The sequence below is a fragment of the Adelges cooleyi genome, unplaced genomic scaffold (genome assembly GCF_023614345.1).
Source record: "Adelges cooleyi isolate 19-005CV unplaced genomic scaffold, UGA_ACOO_1.1 ACOO_flye_CR_arks_rails_tigmint_CR_PRNA_651, whole genome shotgun sequence".
Lineage (NCBI taxonomy): Eukaryota > Metazoa > Arthropoda > Insecta > Hemiptera > Adelgidae > Adelges > Adelges cooleyi.
In genome coordinates this window covers 3211807-3231956 of record NW_026096352.1, presented here as the reverse complement: position 1 = coordinate 3231956, position 20150 = coordinate 3211807, and the positions used below count along the sequence as shown (strand labels likewise).

Sequence of the window (20150 nt, the reverse complement as noted above, 5' to 3'; positions counted from 1 at the left end):
ACTACCCTCCACCTTTCCTCCTGCCCTGAACTAGAATCTTCAATAGCTTCGAAAATAGTTATCTAAAACTCGTTATCGACCAGTCAACATTTTTAGTACATTATTCTCAATTTAAAAAGTTAATGAAATGTATGCGTTACCATTAAAAATTCAAAAGTTGCTGTCAAAAAAACTAAGTTGGGAGAGGGGTAAAAACAAAAAATGTTATGAAAAATTAAGATCACATTGTATAAAAATAATATGAAAAAAACATTTTAATTTGTTATTATAAACCCTATGAGAGATATTGAGTGGCCCATGATAAAAAAAATTAAAACTAAAGTAAAACAACCGTATACCCTATTGTTAAGAGTCTTTTGTTAGTTTTAAGGAAATATTAAATTGCATTTTTCAGTGCTATAATATGATTTTAAAAATAATATTAATAATATTGGTTCATAATAAATCGAGTTTTACGATGCCGCAGTCTCTGTAGTAACTGAACCAACAAATTCTTTAATCATTATTGCTATAATATTAATCGATTATAAATAACTTTTAATTAATTAAAATAATTTTAATATGGCTGAAGAAGGTGATCCCGCTGAAATTGCCAAGTTGAGAGGCATACATAGATACTTCAATACTATTACAACTAGAGGGCGTGTTAACGTGAGTACTTCTAAAATTTGTATTTAATTAATGTACTATTTTAATAACACTTTTTATAAAAGATAACAAAATATCCCTTGTTATATTTTTCTCGTGATATCAGATAGTTAGTAATTACATGTTAAAATCGATCTTTTTTTTTGCAAAATTAATATCTTGAGGCTTTTATAAACGTATTGCAAATTCTGTATATAGCTAAATTTAATAACATTAAATCTAATGCACCTCGTATATATTTTTTTTTTTATAATTCTGTTTTTACGTAATAGTAATTATGAATTAATCGGTGTCGAATATGTGAAATGCTACTTTGGCAGAACATTTGTAAAAGGTTAATTTTATAAATTAAATTTTGATGTCTTCAAAAATATAGTCAGACCTGACTTCAACATAAATATTGACAGGGATAAGAGGTGTCGTAGGGCAAATGACGATTGCTCCCTTGTTCTAAGAAAAAACTCATAACACAAGAATTTTTAAATATTTACTCAAGAATAATATGATAAAAAGTAAACGAAATTTAACTAGAAATACAACCACAACGCATTTAAAAATAAAAATGTATACTTTTTAAAATTGCTATATACTATTTATTGGTTTCGAAATTTCAGTTGATTTTTCTTTGGAGCCTAAATTAAATGTTAAACAACCCCTTTCGTTAAAAAGCCTAAGTTTTGTGTTTAAAATAATTATAATCTACCTAATGAATAATTGTTTTTTAGATTGTTGCCGCTACCTACGGAAGTCTGTTTCTTGGATATTGTTATTATAAGTTCAAAAGTCCTTCAAAGTCAAAAAAAACATGTCCAGCATGTAACACGTAAATCACAAACAAGCACTACATTTCAAAAAATATTTTCGAATATGTACAATGACTATTTAATAATTTATCTAAAATAAAACATATAACTCAAATGACTTCGTTGTAATTTTATATAGAAGATATACTTATGAAATATGTAAATCAATAGTTTTGTTTTTCTTTACTTAAAAAGTTAGGAACCTAATTTTGAAATGAATGTTTGTCTAGAAGCTGGTGTTTGGTTCGAAAGCGTTAAGTATTAAAAACAGTAGAACAACATAGATCAATAACATAGCAAATGGTATTAAACGCAGCTAAAAAATGTGTTTATACTCGAACACTTTGTTTTAGAGCTGTTAATTATTACAGTGCAAAGGCTTTCGCTGGTTGATTATTTAGGTTTTAGTGGTGTGTTTTGCATCCTTAGTGAACGGTCGGATAATGAATAAAATTGCGGTATTATACTATTATACAGCTATATATGGTAATTCGCAGTAATCTAAATTGTGTATTTATGTTTACTAGAGCGTACGCAAAGGAATCGGCTTAGGGAATCCTATTACGACCAACGCTTGGGTGTTATTCTATTACACCTGCAAAAGGGTGACCCTTTGAAAATAATATTGTAAGGGAAAATATAACTTCATGTACAGTATTCTACAGCCCACGAAGTCGGTCACTGCCCATGTCGACGAATCAGTGTTTAAGCTGTGTTTTTATTATTATTAAGCTTGCGTATACCTAATGGAAATCAGTGTTGTTTGGCGTTTAAGAAGAAATCCAACTGAAACGTTTGGCCGATCAAAATGATATAGGTTAGTTGTTTATTTAGTGCATATCTTAAAAATATCTCGATAGGTACGTTTGAAGCGTTATTTAAATGTACAAATAATAATTGCTATTTTATAGTAAGTAATAAGTAATAACACATAGGTTATCAATGGATTTTAATTTTTAAAAATTGGTTACTTGTATAGTTTGTCTCACACAGTAAAATAAAAGCGATGGTAGCCACCACACACCCACGAGCTCTGCTTATTTAGATGTCACTTGAAATGTAAGCTAAAAAATATCAACCAATGAGTCCATATTATGCATAAATGCTTGAATGAGATAACGTATATGGATATTCATATATTAGTATGGAAAAAAATACTATGCCAATAGTTCTAAAGACTTATTTTTCTAAACGCAAAAGGTCATATGAAGGTCATATAAAGTTTATTGAAAAATGTCTAGTCAATTTCGTGTATTCTGGGACCTCTGTAATTTAAGAGGACGTGATAGCCCCTATTTATTAAGAAGTAAGATATAGACAATTTTTGCAAAATCTTAATTTAAAGCTTACGTAAACTATAATGTTTAATTATAACTTTAGTAATTAGAACTATATTCGGTAGTTAATTTATTTTTTGTCAGCGATTTTCAATTTTTTTCATCTAAACATAGTTACACAGAATGTGTTTTATTAGCCCATAGTTTTCTTAGAGCAAAAACACCTATTATGAAATCAAAAGATAACAACATTTTGGAGACAAAATCATACCTGGTTTGGAAAATAACAACTCGAAAAAAGTTATAAGTATTTGAAAAAAGTAAAAAAATGTGATTTTAAATGTGAAATATTCAGTTTATCGATAAAAAGATATGACATTGTCTCCATAATCTTGTCATCCTTCGTTTTTATTATAGGTAGTATTTTTCTATAACCATTATGGAGCGAGTAAAACGCATTCTGCTTAGGTATGTTATAACGTCGTGATATTGGCTGTATAGTACTCAGTAGTTTTTCCGTATAGAATACTGCTTTTTCCCGACGATGCTGAGATTTGTTTATCCTATATCACTTTATGATGATGGTCTAATGATCTCATAAAATGTTGTATGCCTCCCTTGGGGGTCGCGGACCCCCTTGGTTGAGAATCGTTGGTATAATTCTTTAAAGTATTATACATCAATTTGCAACATGGTGTAATACCGTCGGGATATCTCTCAGTACCGATAAATGCAAAACTCAGTCATTCTATCATATACGAGAAATGTTGAGGCACGTTATTGGTTTAACTGGTTGCCTCTTGTGTAATGCAAGTGTAAGATTTGGGTCTGCTTGATGTTGCCTCACTAGAGTTTCAGATTTAGTTTATGTTAGTTTTGGGTTCATTAGACGATGCTCGTCTAATTTTAGTTTTCCTGTATGTCCTGCTGCTCTATAATGTCTTGGTCCACACTGATCAGTCTTATAGTATGGTTTTTGTGGATTTGTTATCGTACAATGTTTGCGATACAAGAAGGCTTAATCTGGTTCAGAATATATTTTTATGTTTTGCCTGTTACCGTTTAAACATTGCACGCTCAGCTCATGAGTACAGGTCCGTCGATGGTATTTTTAGACTCAAATGGTTAGAACAATAATTATTACCATTAATAACATAAGAACTTCGGTAAACGGTTTATTTAAGGACTGTTTGATGGCCAATATACTATTGAAACAGCTCAGCATCGGAGTCCTAGTAGCATCAGACTTATCAGTTTTTATTTTTCGCCAGTCGAAGGAACATTTTGTTAACAGTGCACCACTTACTTGAATGACGAATCTTGTAACAACCTAGCCTAATATTTACTAATTTTGTACTAAAAACTATTCTCTTCTCTATTCAAATATCTGTTATGCATTGATAGTTAATATCATTTGTATTTATAAAATATAGTTAGCTTAATAGTATATTAATAAATATAATTTCTACATTTTTTAAAAATATATTCATAGACACGAGACGTTGCCTCGATGTATTATAGATTTTTTCGCCAAATTGTTTAAAAATTGAAATTAAATAGGTATTATAATATTTCTTTTTTGTGTGAAAAGAGACAAAATGGCTTATATATCAAAATAGTTATCATTAGCTTTTTTTAGCCGATTATATTTGGTTAAAGTATGCTAGTTTGAAAAACACAGCCATGAGCCATTTATTTAGTTAGACATTTTGCTACTAAAATGGTGCTGTGTTTATGTAATAATACGTTCTCCTGATACTCATATACAACCCCAGTGTATAGCATTGGTAGACACGACCGTAGTAACGATTTTTAATTATATACCGACAACGTTTAAAGACCGATAAGGTTACAGTGCTGGTTACCGTATACATTTCCCACTTCTTTTGACCTAATGAGCACTATTTTATTGAAGACCTTATCCAATTATTGAATTATTCTGAAGACAGAAAACGATATTTTAAAACAGTGTACAGATGTAGTTATAGCTTTAATGAAAACTTTAAGTAATGTTTAAAATTCATATTTATTTATTTGTGTTCTTATATTTATATAATCTATATTTAATTTTTTATTTAATTTTTATACTCTTCAGATCTACGACACAGTGCTCTTTTACTAACTATGTTACTACTGCTTATTAAATAACCTACTTTAGAAAGAATATGTATACATTTTATTCAAAATGTATACATCATGATATTATTTTCCAAAATTAACTATAACGTTTCTCACTAATAATTATAAATATAACTGAACGGGTCGTTTTAATACATTTGAAATCGGCTTGATAGAGACTTTAGAAAGCAATTTAGACTAGTCACGGGGCTTATTCTTTATTTGTACAAAATTTGGCTTCTTCCGTTACTTTAAACAACAATCGTGTAGATTGTCCTCAGTTGTGCTGATCTAATATTAAATATAAATATGTATAGTGTATTTCCCTTCAGAAGATATTAACTTTGTTGGTGATCGTATTAATACGCTATAGTTTAGCTAAATTTGTAATAAAGAGTTTAAACCTTATTATACTCGTATAATTAAATAATATTATTCAATCAAGTTTCTATTTTATCATTAAGCATTATAATACTATTTCTGCTACTGGACTCGGTAAATGTTATTTTCTCGGCAGTCGGTATCAAGATATTCTTATGTTCACTAAATCGGATAATAGTACTTCAGTAGTTTCATAAAAATCAATAAGCTGTACCTCAGTATAATAATTTAATTTATTTTCTAGTTTGTTTGTACAGCACACCTCTTTGATATATTATTATCGCGTCAGATTTCATCGCTTGATTAAACTCTAGCCAAATAAATTTAAACAAAGCGTTTAATTGTATAGACCCGTCAACCTGGTAGAGTAGTTTTCTTAATAAACGCTTAAAAATGAACATATGTTTCGATTTTGCCTCGCCGATGTAATATTATACACTTTAATGTAAATATCAGTTTATTATGTAATACCAAAATAAAATAGTAACATTGTGTAACAACGGCGAAGCCCTTTGAAAGTTTCTACAAACTTCAACGCCTCGTTAAAGCGCCTATTAAAAGTTTGACTATAGATTGCGTAGGTCCCTATATTATAAAATGTCTACAAAACGATGCAGTACAGGACTATTAAAGTATAAAATAGAAAGGCCGACAAGATTGTTAATTAGAAAAATAATACATTTACATCAAGGTTAAAATAATAACCAAAATACATTATAGGACGTCATGTCACCCTAAACAATTTTTGGAACAAAATAGTACTTTTCTATTTCAAATACTACTAAGTCGATAGTATAGAGATAAGATAATAAACGTAGAAAAATAAATAATATACAGTTTGAAGATTATAAGTTGAACTCGGGTTTGTTGGAAAAATTGATTGAAACTAATTGCATATGAATTAATATTAGTAAAGCAATACACAATAATTTAAGCCCTAAATTAAGATTTTGCGAAAAATTACCTATGATTTACTCCTTAATACACACACAGGTGCTGTGGCGTCCTTTAAGTATCCTGAGCAACTAAATTGACTTGTTAATCAGTTAACGAACATGAATCAAGTTAATTGCCGATCCCTATAGTAAACATCTACCTATACATAGTCGTATAATGAATAATAATCACTTTCGACATTACATAAGTTTAAACACGTTTTATTGGTTAATTTAAAAAGCACACCACTATTATTATTATGCTTATTATGGCAATATATAGGATTATATAAATTATACCATGAAGAGAATGCTTGCTTATAATTTATAGACTTGTTAAACAATACAATATAAATAATACATAGTTAATTTTAACACACACATTTCAACATAACATTTCACAATAACCCCTCTAATGACTAATTTTTATCGGTCCAGCTTCTCTCATGACTCCCTTGCTGACCATAATTTCTTAAATTTGGTTTGCAAATGACTTTGTCAGAATGTTCAATAGTTGTTCTTCTGTTTTAAAGCACTGTGGTTGAAATGTCGCTCTGAATACATTTATAGAATTCAGGATTCATGACTAAACTTAAAGTACTTTGATTAAAAAAAAACGAGAGAAAACGCTTTTCTTGACAGAATCACATCATATAATTTTTCCCTAAGAATTTAGACATTAACACTGTGCAGTTTTTTTAAATAAATTGTCTTCTGTCGGCTCAAACTTAACGAATTTCTATATTTGTATTATGATTAAGTAGAAAAATTGTTAGTATTTTCAATAAAATGCGATTGTCGATGAACTTAAATGGTGAGAACCAAAAGTATACGATTAATTTTAAAAATAATGTACAAGAGACCTAAAAAAAAAAAAATGATTTTTACCCTCTATTTTCATTAATTTTCTTATACCTGTTTCAAAAAATTCTAAAACAAAATTAGATAAAAACCGGTTTTATTAACAAATATTGTATAATTAATAACTTGTTTTGAAAAAAATGTCACTTTTCCCCTTTTGATTCTCGTCTCTTTTACTAATAAAGTATTTTAGTAATTAGCGAATTGCTTTAATTTTTCCAAAACATTATTCCAATAACACTAACTATAACTTCCGGTGTTTTCTCAACACAGACAGATGATAAATATTGACACACACCCGTCCACATGTTATCGGGGTAAATATTTTGTATTATTAAAAGGTTTTTGACGTTTGTTACTATGATACGGTGGCCTGTTCACCTGTTAAATCCGGCCTATATTATACGCACCACCCCTAAAGCGCTTCGATATCATCCCTTGCGTATATGTACCTTTGCTGCACATCACCGTTAATTACTCTTCTATGCAGACCGCGCCGGTTAGGTTCATACTCATCAGCGTGCAGTCGCCACAGCCGCAGGTTCTCGACAATCTCTGCCTCCTATTTTATAATAACAAAAATAATTATTTAATGGATGAAACTATATGAAGTTAGTCGTTTGCTAATGATATAAAAACCTGTTTTGTTTCCGGTACACACTCGACTTGCAGCCGGACAAATGACGAACTTGTGGGTCGTCTTCAGCTTTTGCGTTTTTCTTGTCGACGAGCAGACCGCGTTGAATTCACAGTAAGTACAATACCGTAATGTGTTACTTAAATTAACTGAGGAGAACCAAAAGAATACAAGTGATTTTTATTTTACTCGAGTACAAAAAGACAATTATCATTTTTAATGCGCTCGTTCATTATTTATTTTAATTACAATTTTTTTTGTATATATCGAAAATCCATACATGAAATTAAAAATTAGATGTACCCGAATAATGATGAATTGAATTGAATAATTAATTTTTTGAATAACTCGAATAATTTGATTATTCACGAATAACTCGTTGATTTGGTCGGATGAATAATGAATAATTCTTTAATAATAATCATTATTGAATGATTTGTGAATACATATTAAATCATGAATAGAGTCATTATATTATTTGGTATTTATTATTTATCTATTCAATGTTGAAGTTGGACGAGCCTATGTTGGACTTAAGAAGGCATAATTTCAATATAATATTTATAATGAAAGTTAAATTAATAACTAAAACGTATTAAATTTACCCTAAATAAGACGTCAAATTTAAGCCTCGTAGAGGTTTGATTTTTTTTTACACAAACCTCAACATATGTATTTTAATATAATGTACTAATTATTCCTATGGGACCTGATTAAAAAAGGCAGGTTTGCAAAGACAAGAGATATTCAGAAGTCTCAAAACATACATACTAAGATATATGGGTTTGATTTCAAATTGTGTATTGGAAAAACCAAAAATTGGATTATTTTAATTATTCATTGTATTCAATATTCTTAAATAAAAATCGTAAATTTAATTGAATAAATAATATTAATTATTCGCTGTTTTAAATCATTAATTTTTTTAACATATAAGCGTATTTTGAAATTAAATAATTCAATTCAATTCGTTGATAAATTGTTTAAAATTTGAATAACTCCTACACTCCTAGTAAAGATATTTTATCAGCATATATAATTTAGACACTCGTATTTGAAAAAAATGTCTTGAACTCTTTTGGTGCCTATTACATTAAATTTGCAGTGTATTCGAGGTAAAATAAAATTATGACTCCTTTCATGAAGGATAATAGTTAATACTACTAATATATGCACAACGAATATGAATTTAAATGTTTTTTTCGTTTTGTATTTAATTACTTTGATAAATAGAAAAATCGTATTATTATCATCATCTTGATCCCGTCATTCATTAGCACTACTATTTGGACTAACAATAACCCGTTTATCTTTAACCCGTGTTTTCTTCATAACCTATTGATTTTTTAACCTTCAACCATAAACTAGAGAATTTCTTTTTCACTTTCCTCAATAAACACGAACCGAACAATACAATTTAATTTTATACTTAATGGAGTAAAACGTTTAATATTTTATAGCAAATGAACTGAATATTCGTAAAATATTTTACAATATTTTGTAAATTTAATAATATATATTTATATATTTTAAACAATTTAAATTAATTGTGTGGAGTTCCACTAGTTACTGCATTATTTCACCTGCTATTTAACACACAAATAAATGACATTAACTGGCTCTAAATGAATAACTAGTTTGTTTTACCGATGATACTGTCCAAGTTGTAAGTGGCGACACTTGAAAAGAAGTTTTTCAAAAAATCTAGTCTAATATTAAACCTATTACCCTGTGGCTATTGTACAATAGCTTATTTTTAAATATCGAAAAAACAATTATTTTACCGCAATAATGATTTTTTAAACATAGACTAAATTTGTTACATTTGGCTAAATGCATTAACATAAACTCATGCTCCTGTAATAATAAATTATAAATTAATTTTCCTGCAAATACTTAAGTATAGAAATAAGCTGTTATTTAAAATGAGTAGAACATTTTAATGAATAAGTAACAACAATAAAAAAAACTTATTCGCATACCTTAAGGAGCTAAAGCCTTTTTAAAGCAATAACCAAATTAAAATGGTGTAGCAAGCACTGATCGAATTCTCACTTACTTATGGTATAAGTGCCCAAAACAATATTTTGTGATTAATCTATAATAAAAACCGCGATTACTGACCCAAGAACCTGTATGATTAATTTAATGTGCCATCAGTTAAAAAACTTTTTACAAAGCTGCTGTAACTTTAAAACTATAAAAGAATACTATAATAATAATAATATATATTTAACGCCCCGAAGGCATAAGTGTAACATTCAAGTAAGTAGATCACAGATTAATAATTATAAATTATAAACAGTATCAATAAAGAAAAACATATTGATAACAACGATAACAAACAAAATATATAAATATGACAAAAATTGGACGATTAAGTATAAATGAGCCTAAATCAGATGTGAGTAAGAGCCAATTTTAATTCAAGAAGGGAGTCATGAAAGACATCAAAAGCGGGAGGTTAGTTATTAGAGGCAATACAAATGCGGTTAATAGGGGTGAAAAAACTATAACTTTGGCGGTGGAAACTAACATGAAAAGTTGGATGTAGGCGAGAGTTGTAGGAAGGAATATGGAATAACAATTTACTTAGGAGTTCAGGACTATCGATAACATTATTAAGCAACTTGTGTATAAAAATTAAATCATTTATCTTACGTCTATATGTGAGCATATCGAGATTTAATAAATGCAGAACTGAATTTCTATGTTCAGTTTGCATATTAAATTTAAAGCTTACTGTTCGCAAAAAACAGTCTTGGACACGTTCTAAGTCATTAGTAAGTCCGCTTTGGACTGGATTCCACAATATGGAGGCATATTCTAAAATTGTACGAACTAAACAAATATACAGAGTTCTAATGCACATTAAATTTGAAAAATTATAACAATTTCTGCTAATGAAACCTAATGTTTTTAATGCTTTTAGTTTTATATTTAATACCATATTTTACCATACCATGTTTTTATAAAAGAATACCCTAGCAAAACCAATAGCCCACACCAGATGTATACTAAATAATATTATTACCCCTAAAGTACATTCATGCAGTCTTTTTACCCATTTTTGTCCAAGTATTTTGAATTAGCCTTTTTTGAAGAAATACATAATTTCTCAAATAACAGTGTATTTAAAATCAATTTAACTAATTGCTTCATGCAACAAGCTGCAGAATAAACGCCTATTTTGTTATAATTTTTAAACTATTCTTCATAGTGCAATATGTATTTATATTATCATTTTTTGTGTATTTTAATTTCTGTAATACTAATCATTTTAAGAAATGTGTTCTAGTTTATTAGAATTTGCGATTGTAAAAGAGAAGACTTCATGGACCAAGAACTTGCTTAATGAGGCCCATTATAGTTTGATCAATTATTTTGTTAAATCAATAAACATATGTATTATATATCCCAGTTCAAAATGTTAAAATTCAAAAATCTTATTCTTTCTATATCAATTTTTTTTTTAAATAATATCTCGGATACACTGTAAGAAGTAGCATTAGTTTATAAGATAATTATATAAAATGGATATCAATATGAACCATATTATTTAATACACCGGCTTTGCAATCTTGAACTAATTAATTTATGGTAATTTTTTAATTATATAAGCTGGCGCGATAGCTTTTGTCGACGCTTAAACCATGTCACTCACAAAAATGATCGTTATGTATATATACACGGTAGTATTTATTATCAATTTTAACGAAAGTTAACATCCTCTAGGCTTTAATTCAAACCATATTATAGACAGTAATCAATATTTTCAGCAACTTGTAAATGTAAATATACCTAAAGTTGTCCATATGATTTTTGCAATGAAGCTAAAACAATTTCTGTACCTTAGAGTTCTCAATATTCTAATCGAGACTGATACTTTTCTAACTGGAATTTTCGTAATGATTTTATTGGCATATACTAATTATATTGTTCAAATAGTGATTACTTATTAACGTCACAGTTGTTACTTTAGAAAACTAAATTGTTAGTTCTCGCCAAAAAGTAAAAGATTAGATCAAAGTTTGTAGCTCGAGGTAATGTTATTGTGCTTCCCGACAGAAGTTTCCAATTAGGTTATTGAGTCTCAATGAGTTCTCAATGGAAAATACAATATGACGCCTTTAGTTTTTATATTATTTAAAACATAATAATCTCAAAACTATTAGGTACTCAATTAAAAAATTAATTTTTTAAGAAAAAATAATGCTATTTAGTTATCATATTAAGGGTTATTTATTAATTGATTAAATTTAATTATAATCAGGGTTTGAAAAAGTTACCAAGCCAAAATTTATATTATTTTTTATTTACGACAAAAATAAATTTATATATATATAAAATAATATTAATTAAAAATTTAAATAATTAATATTATGGTAGGTTTTCTGACAGCTTAACTGATTTAGAACTTTTAAAAAAATAGTCAACTCGTTCTAGGTACAATATTTATTATTGTTCTAAAAAGCCTAAGAACTTTAAATATAGTTTTTTTTCACAAGTTTAAAATGAATTAAGTTACTGCGATATCATAATATTTATAATTTTACTCAATATTTGTTGTACTTATAACAAAATGTAATGTGAATTTTGGTTTGATAATGTTTTCAATTTTTTGTTTATGATAATAGATACTATAATTGGTATTATTGTTAAACAACTAATAAACAAATTTAGGTCAGGTTTAAATTGATGCTATAGGTTTTGATGCATAGTGAAACGGTAGGTATTGATTTTACACTGTTGTGTTTTTATTGTCTGTGTGTGAACAAAAGTATTAATGTATCATACATTTTTTAACCACTGAACCGATTAAATTTAATTGTTTTTTGTATGATAAAATTTGGTCTTTGATTTAAAACAAAATTTATAAATAAATCTTCTTCTTATTCATCTACGCCTCACACGCCCAATCTATCCTCCCTAGTCACTCCACTCATCCATCTTAGCAATCTCATCTCCGCTACACTCATTCTCTGTTCAGTTTTTTTGTCTACTGCTCAACATTCCGACCCATATAACATTGCTAATCTTACCACTGTCCTATACAATTTACCTTTCAATATTATAGGCATCCTCCTGCCACACAAAACACCTGACGCTTCTCCTACTTCATCCTACTTCCCCATTCCAAAATTTACCCTATTTAAAAAAAAATGTTTAAATAGTATTGCATTTTTTTCGCTGAATCTTAAAACTGATAAATTGCTGCTGAAGTTATAAGCAACATACAAAACAAAAACCAGAACTATATTTTTATTTATTAGGTCATTAATGTACCAAAAACAAGTTAGATTTGAATATAGCTAAATGTAAATATCATAATTTAAAAGATTACATTTGCTCTCAAAACTTTTTACTGTTGTTTTGTTTGTACAATACTTGATTATAATTCTATATTATGGTGACCATACACAGATGGTCTTTCACTAGACCTAGAATCTTTACAAAATCGCTTTTTAAGATTAATTTTAACAAGATGTAATGTTCCACGTCCGCCTCACTAGTGGTACCAACCTTTATTATACTACCTAAAACTAGAACTTTTAAAAATCAGAAAAAAAAAATCCAACATTGTTTTCCTTACATATACATCATTAAACTTTATGATTTATTAAGTTATTGTTGTAACTATGGTTAGTTAAAAATTATGAATACAAAATATTAATTAAAAAGTCCAAAAGTGCGATTTAAAAATCCGAAATTTACCGAAAAATCCAATTAGGGATTGGGGGAATTAAGTTTTCTCAATTACGACTCTGGTAAGTAGGGTGACCCGCTTCATCCCAAAAGTATCATGGAAAGAAATATAGCAGTGAATCCATTGCGTTGCGCGTTACAGGAGAAAACGCGTCCCACGGTATTCGGTGCATCACCATAAACGCTCCAGTGATCCCATGTACAAGTACCAGCCACACTTGGACCCGGAAGGTTGCGAAGAACCACCAACTTCCTTGTCGACTGTCACGACTTCTCCGTCGATAGTGGGCCTTGGATTTCCCACTGTAGACGTTCATAAGTCACAGAGGGCCGTCGTACAGAAACCACTGTTACACAAACACTTATTACTCGTCACCGGACAAGTACACCAAGAGTACATTGGACAGTGCTCGATGGCCGTACAAGCGCAGGACCTCAGCGACCTGGATGCCAAGTTGCGGATGTCTACGGCAGTGGTGGGGGAACTTCCGTTAAATGATTTTGTGGTCGTCCAGGTGGGCACCGGTTGGCGGCCGGACATCCGCATCTTAGATGTGGTAGCCGATAATTTAGGCAACGTGTCTTTATACACAGACATTCGGTACTTAAGCAAGACAATGAATAAACATTGCGGGGAAATTGGTATACAACGATGCTCATTGTTGACCAGTCTGACGCCGGTGCTGGAGCAACTAGAGCCGGCAAACGTGTGGCCCGGAGTTTACGATCCCGACTGGATACCGGTGCCCGCGCTGCCGCCATTATCCAGTGCCTTGTACGCGCAGTCCACAGAAAAGCAAATCGAATATCTTACATGGAGGCTTTGCGTCCGAGATCGGCGGCACAACCTTTACTACAAACTGGACAAGGACTCGCCGCTATCCGCCTTGAGGTACCTAGGCCGTGCCCTCGCAAAACAATCATTAAGCGTTGGTGCTATACCATTGTAATTTTCCTACACCGCACTGATCATATATGTGTGCATATTTATTGATTAGGTATTAATTTAGAATACATTACTATAGTCAATAACCAAGCCCGAATACATTCCTTCCTTTGAATAGCAGCCGTAAAAAACATAACAATCCATTCCTCACGCTCTATAAGCAATTAAACTTAGTTCGCCAGCCATGTTTGTATTGTGTCCTGTTTTCTTATTTGAAACTTTTCGATTTTTTTTTTCAGTGAACCAAAGGATGTGGCGGAGACGGAAAATCCCGTATTCGAAACGAGTTTATCGCTAAACGATATCCTGCCGGTCAACCCTAAAAATTACGACAAGAACCGTGCGCCTAAAGTGCAGGGCCAGCCGACTATCGTTTACTTTCACGTAACGGTGCTATCGCTGGACTCTATCAACGAGGAATCAATGGCGAGCGTCTTAAATAATTATTCACTTCTCTAACGGACATATTCTTTTCTTTGATTAACTTGTTCTTCTTGTTTTAGACGTACGTGGCCGACATATTTTTGGCCCAGAGCTGGCGGGATCCACGGCTCAGAATGCCGGAGAACATGAGCGAAGAGTATCGGATATTGGACGTGGACTGGCTGCACCAGATATGGCGACCCGACTGTTTCTTTAAGAACGCGAAGAAAGTCACTTTTCACGAAATGAGCATACCCAACCACTACCTCTGGTTGTACCACGACAAGACTCTGCTGTACATGTCCAAGTACGCGTTATTATTTTTCTTATAAAGTTTAAAATAATATACGTCACGTGTTGACTAATTCTATTAATAAATTAGTAAAAATAATGAAAAATGTTTCTTTTTTTTAGCTTTTTCTATCAACCATAATAACTATCTTTGCCCACACAAGCAAAACCAAATTTCATGACACCTTATCCTAATTCACAATACGCATACGACTTGCTTAGAATCCAACAATATAGACCATTTCACATTTTTCATTGTTTCATTTTCACTTCTCTATTATTTTTCTTACAATTTACTCAACTTGCAAACTAATTATGCATCTTTAATAGTCTGTTCGTTTGTCATAGAATTATCATTTCCGGTACTGCAATTTTAGTCGATACTCAATTTCATTGTATACTGTATACCTATATACCTCTAATTTTATACAAATTTCCTTCATTCTAAAAAATATTCACCGTTCAATATTACACATCTTGTTTTTTTGTCATGTATTATTCAGCACGTCATAGTTTCTTTAAATTCCTTGTATACTATTCTCGCTACCTTAAGTTTTGTCATACTTCTATTACAAAAATATTCCATGTCTTTCTCCTTTTTTATAAATTCCGATAAGCACACGCATATTTGAATGAGTATTTTTTGATAGGTTGACTCTGGTCTTATCGTGCGCCATGAAATTTGAATCGTATCCGCACGACACCCAAATCTGTACTATGATGATCGAAAGCCGTGAGTACTTAACAAAACATAAAATACAATGAGTAATTTGTTTTTTTTTTTAATGTTTTACAGTGTCTCACACAACTCACGATTTGGTATTTATATGGAACATGACGGACCCGTTGGTGGTAAATCCGGAAATTGAGCTGCCACAACTGGACATATCAAATAATGTCACATCCGATTGCACAATACAGTATTCGACAGGTAAACTCTATTCTGTTAATAACATCTCAGAAGCATTTATAAAAGCTATTTTGATCTCCGATTTTGAGTAATTGTATTCAATTTATCACTGACAGCTTAATTAAAATTAAAATTTAAGTGTATCTATATTATACAAAAGGAGATTTTCTACACAAGAGCAAATTTAAAAAATTTGTTGAAAATCAGATTTCAAAAATGGTCTAAGCTAAATGATCTGTAAGTCATTTAGTAAATTAACATAAGCTTCATATTTTTTGTATTGATATTTGTTATAATCTGAGTTCCAACTAATAAAATATATTTAAACAAGTATTACCTACAAGTTACAACATGTTTGTAATTACTAATTAATGACGAGTATAATCAATTAAATTAATAGGCAACCATTCCATAACATATATGTTTATGCAGCACAATCATCTATGCATAACACCGTCTAACTTTTTATGTCTTAACAGCTGCTATACATTTAGAAATAATATCTTAAGTATTATTCAATCATAGAAGCTCTAAATACTCAATACACTTTCACTATAATTTTAAATACTATTTAATAATAATATACTTTTTTCGTACAAAACTATTTAGCCATCTACTTATTTATCCTTGCCACATCTTCATCTACCTCCTTATATTCTTTAATATATTCTATCCCTTTTAAAGACTATCTATGTTCTTTTTATTAAGTTTTTCAAACTTAATTTTGCTAAATGACACCGATTTATCTATCCTACTGTATCTTCACACACATAGTTTTATAACTTAAATATATAACATAAAAAAACAATTAGTATGTTCTGCCGCTTTAGGTTCGACCACAATCTTCTGCCAGCTCACGCTTATCTATTATCTCTTAACTCCTCTCCTTTCTGCTCCCTTTATGAGGAGGAAATGGTTGGTGACTTTTCCCATTACCTCCTAAAGTGTTCTAACCTATCTACTAATAGAACCACTTTAATTAGTTTTCTAGCCCTTTACAGTATCCTCACGTCCTCTCCAGATTCTGTTCTTAACTCTCAACCCATCCCTGTTACTCACTCGTTTTTATCCTTCTTTCTGAGCGCGAGTCTTACGATTTAAAATATTGTATTTTCTTTTCATTTTTATTTTATAGCAATATTGTTGTTTTATGCTATTATTCTATAATAATATTGTTGAGCTGTATATTTTTGTTTAAAGAAAGACTATGAAAATACAAAATATATAATATATATACTTATAAACGATGGCGTTTGCAGGAAATTTTACTTGCTTAGCCGTCGTGTTCAACTTGCGAAGACGTTTGGGATATCATTTGTTCCACACTTATATACCATCTGCTTTGATTGTGGTCATGTCATGGATTTCGTTTTGGATTAAACCGGAGGCCATACCGGCCAGAGTCACGCTGGGCGTTACCTCACTGCTGACTCTAGGTACGGTTGCGGCTATCCCTAAGGTCGTTTGAACAATTTACAGGGATGTGTATGCTAATCACAGCTGTTTTTGGTTTTTACAGCCACCCAAAACACCCAATCACAGCAGTCCCTGCCTCCAGTATCCTACGTAAAGGCCATCGACATTTGGATGTCGTCATGCTCGATTTTCGTGTTCCTCTCTCTGATGGAGTTTGCTGTGGTCAACAACTACATGGGACCTGTGGCTACCAAAGTTATGAAAGGTTATTCAGATGACGACGTTCGCGGTGGAGATGAACTCAGTGTACGGCCCTAAAATGTTTTCCATAATATTATTGAATTTAAATTAAGGGAAACGAAAAATGCTATTTATCGAGGCCCAAAATATTAGCAATATTTAAAAGGATTTGATCACAGAATAGCCAGGAGGGAACCTTTAAAAAGAAATACACGGGTTTTTATGAGCCGCTGTAAAAGACCGGCTACCATATTGTTCTCGCGACAATGACCCATGAAAAACCGTGATAATTGTAAGTAATTCGCCAAAACAAAATGTTGGACACTTATCATTCCCGGTCTAGGTTTCCCTTCTGGTAATTCTGTAATTTGATTTAGCAGCCATTTCAAAAATGGCTGCGAGTCCATTTTTTGTCACTTTTTGACGAACTAATAGAAAAATTTTAATTTGTTCTATCAACGGATACACATTTTTTACATTTTTATGACCTTTACGAATTTTTCTAATGAAACCAAGAGGGCATCATTACCTTTAAAAAAAATTGTAAAACCATATTTAAGGAAAAATATGTAGGTGTATGTGAAATAATCATAGGAAACATTTTGAAACCGTTAGAAAAGAAGAAGTTTGACTAAGTTCTCGTCGGTTTTATAATATAATATAGATGTCAACAATTGTATACAAACTTGTGTATGTTTCGTTTAAATTTCGATATCCCTTTCCAAGTTCCAGTCGCAAAATGCTGAAGCTCCACTTTCACCGAGGTATATCAAGTTCACCGATTTTTTTTTACAAGTATGATGGTAGCCCTACGACACCGTGGAGTGCTCAACATTACTAGGGTCCGCGAAGATATCACCTATAACTCCAAAGAGTTCCCTGTTATGTTATATTTTATTACACTTGTACATTAAGGTATATTTTTATACCCCCCCCCCCCACACCACCCTAAATTGTTTCTTTAACCCTAGGTATCTACAACAATATGGAACCTAATAATTCTCTTAAGAACCCATAATTAGTACATGAACTAGATAATTAATGAAATTGAGAAAAGATTTAACGTGTTATATTCTTTTTCACAGGAGTTGGACCCGAAGAGCCGAAATGCTATGAAAAACGTTTCAGCCGTAGCTGCAACACCACAATACCCCACATTCTGCAACGGCCGTGCCATCGCCCTGTACATTGACAAGTTTTCCCGGTTCTTTTTTCCATTTTCCTTTTTCCTTCTTAATGTCGCCTACTGGACATCTTTTTTGTAAAATAAAAATATACACATAAAGTGGATTTATATTTTAGAACCTAGGTAGGAAAAAAAACTTTTGTTGAATTGCACAAACAAAAAAATCAATAATTAAATTTTTTTTATTTTTCGAAAAAAAAATTAAAAGATTTTGCAATTCTGTTTGTACCATGGTATTAAATAAGTAACAACTCTTCTACGGGCTTTGAACAATAGATTAAAGATAATTTAAAATACTGTGTAATAACTCTGATATTAGCTAATGACTACATGCAATGAAAATACATTATTAGTATCTACTTGTATAATATATAGTCATTACTATTTCTATAGAACATACAGACTCTTAAAAACTCATAATTTATGTAATTTTCCTTTTAATATATAGCTATTCAAGTGCAAACATGGATGTTCAATTTTTTAAAACATGGAATTTTTAACTTTAATAGGCTTTGGAGTTTTTTTTTAGTAATATGTTAACGTAGTGTAATAGTTTTAACAAGTTCTTATTTTTTAATAGTCATTTTTAAATTTCTTTGATAAGATTAAACATTAATTTAAGTTTACATTTGTGACAAAAATCACAAACATCGGTTATTGAAAGTAATAACTTGTTGACATAATTGTAAATGGCAATTGTTTTCATGGGGTAATGTTTTTTTTCAAATGTTCATAACTTAATAGTTTTTAAAATAATAAATCATCATATCTCTTTTGCACATTTTTCCACCTAAGACTTCATTTATAAATCCACTTTGCATTTGCTCTTATTTAAACAACCATTATAATCCTTACTACTAAAATTAAAACTTGTTGCTATTATAAAAATCGATTACTTACTTATATAATTTTTAATGGCAGCGCTTTCTCGCCAGTAATACATTTACATAATATATAGTATGAAAAATAAATAAATAATATTAATAATACAATATAATATAAACATTTATTTAAAATATACAATATGACGTAGTGTGTAGTGTTTAATTTTTTAACTTTCAAACCCAGAATCTCCTGTTTGCGCAATCCACTGGTTTTTTTTTAATTTAAGGTATTTAAAAGTTTTATTCGTTTTATTTTTAGGTTTCTTGATGGTATAAAAATATTGATTTTGAATAGCTTTAGATGAGGTCCCACCTTTAAAACTATTAAACCCCTGCCTAAGAGGTAACCCTAGGGCCTCGACAAAAAAATTGGATTCTAAACAATGCAATTAAATTACACCACACCTTGTGTAAATCGTACATTTATCTAGTTATAAATTATAATGATACTTTTTTTGTTTTCTGACAAAGATTAGTCATTACAGACC

At 30.4% G+C, this 20150-nt stretch overlaps 1 protein-coding gene across 3 annotated transcripts; it reads left to right on the top strand.

Annotated features, from left to right (window-relative positions):
* The first annotated feature begins 2053 nt into the window (after positions 1 to 2053).
* Positions 2054 to 19665, top strand: LOC126844227 (glycine receptor subunit alpha-4-like). 3 transcript variants are annotated; one of them, XM_050582246.1, is made up of 11 exons: positions 2054 to 2268; positions 7696 to 7774; positions 13509 to 13967; positions 14037 to 14258; positions 14552 to 14738; positions 14816 to 15042; positions 15677 to 15759; positions 15823 to 15957; positions 17196 to 17372; positions 17456 to 17658; positions 18678 to 19665. In XM_050582246.1, the coding sequence occupies exons 2-11, from the start codon at positions 7704 to 7706 to the stop codon at positions 18855 to 18857; spliced, it is 1944 nt and encodes a 647-aa protein (XP_050438203.1). In that variant the 5' UTR covers positions 2054 to 2268; positions 7696 to 7703; the 3' UTR covers positions 18858 to 19665. The 3 variants fall into 3 exon arrangements, with proteins under 3 accessions (XP_050438203.1, XP_050438202.1, XP_050438204.1); XM_050582245.1 differs by having other exon boundaries at positions 13509 to 14258; XM_050582247.1 differs by lacking the exons at positions 13509 to 13967; positions 14037 to 14258 and having other exon boundaries at positions 2061 to 2268; positions 18678 to 19201.
* The last annotated feature ends 485 nt before the right edge of the window (positions 19666 to 20150 follow it).

Coding starts and splice junctions, on each gene's coding strand:
- LOC126844227 (XM_050582245.1), top strand. CDS start 7,704: ATGACGAACTTGTGGGTCGTCTTCAGCTTTTGCGTTTTTCTTGTCGAC. Junction 15,760..15,822: donor TACTATGATGATCGAAAGCC/GTGAGTACTTAA, acceptor AATGTTTTACAG/TGTCTCACACAACTCACGAT. Junction 15,958..17,195: donor CACAATACAGTATTCGACAG/GTAAACTCTATT, acceptor TGGCGTTTGCAG/GAAATTTTACTTGCTTAGCC.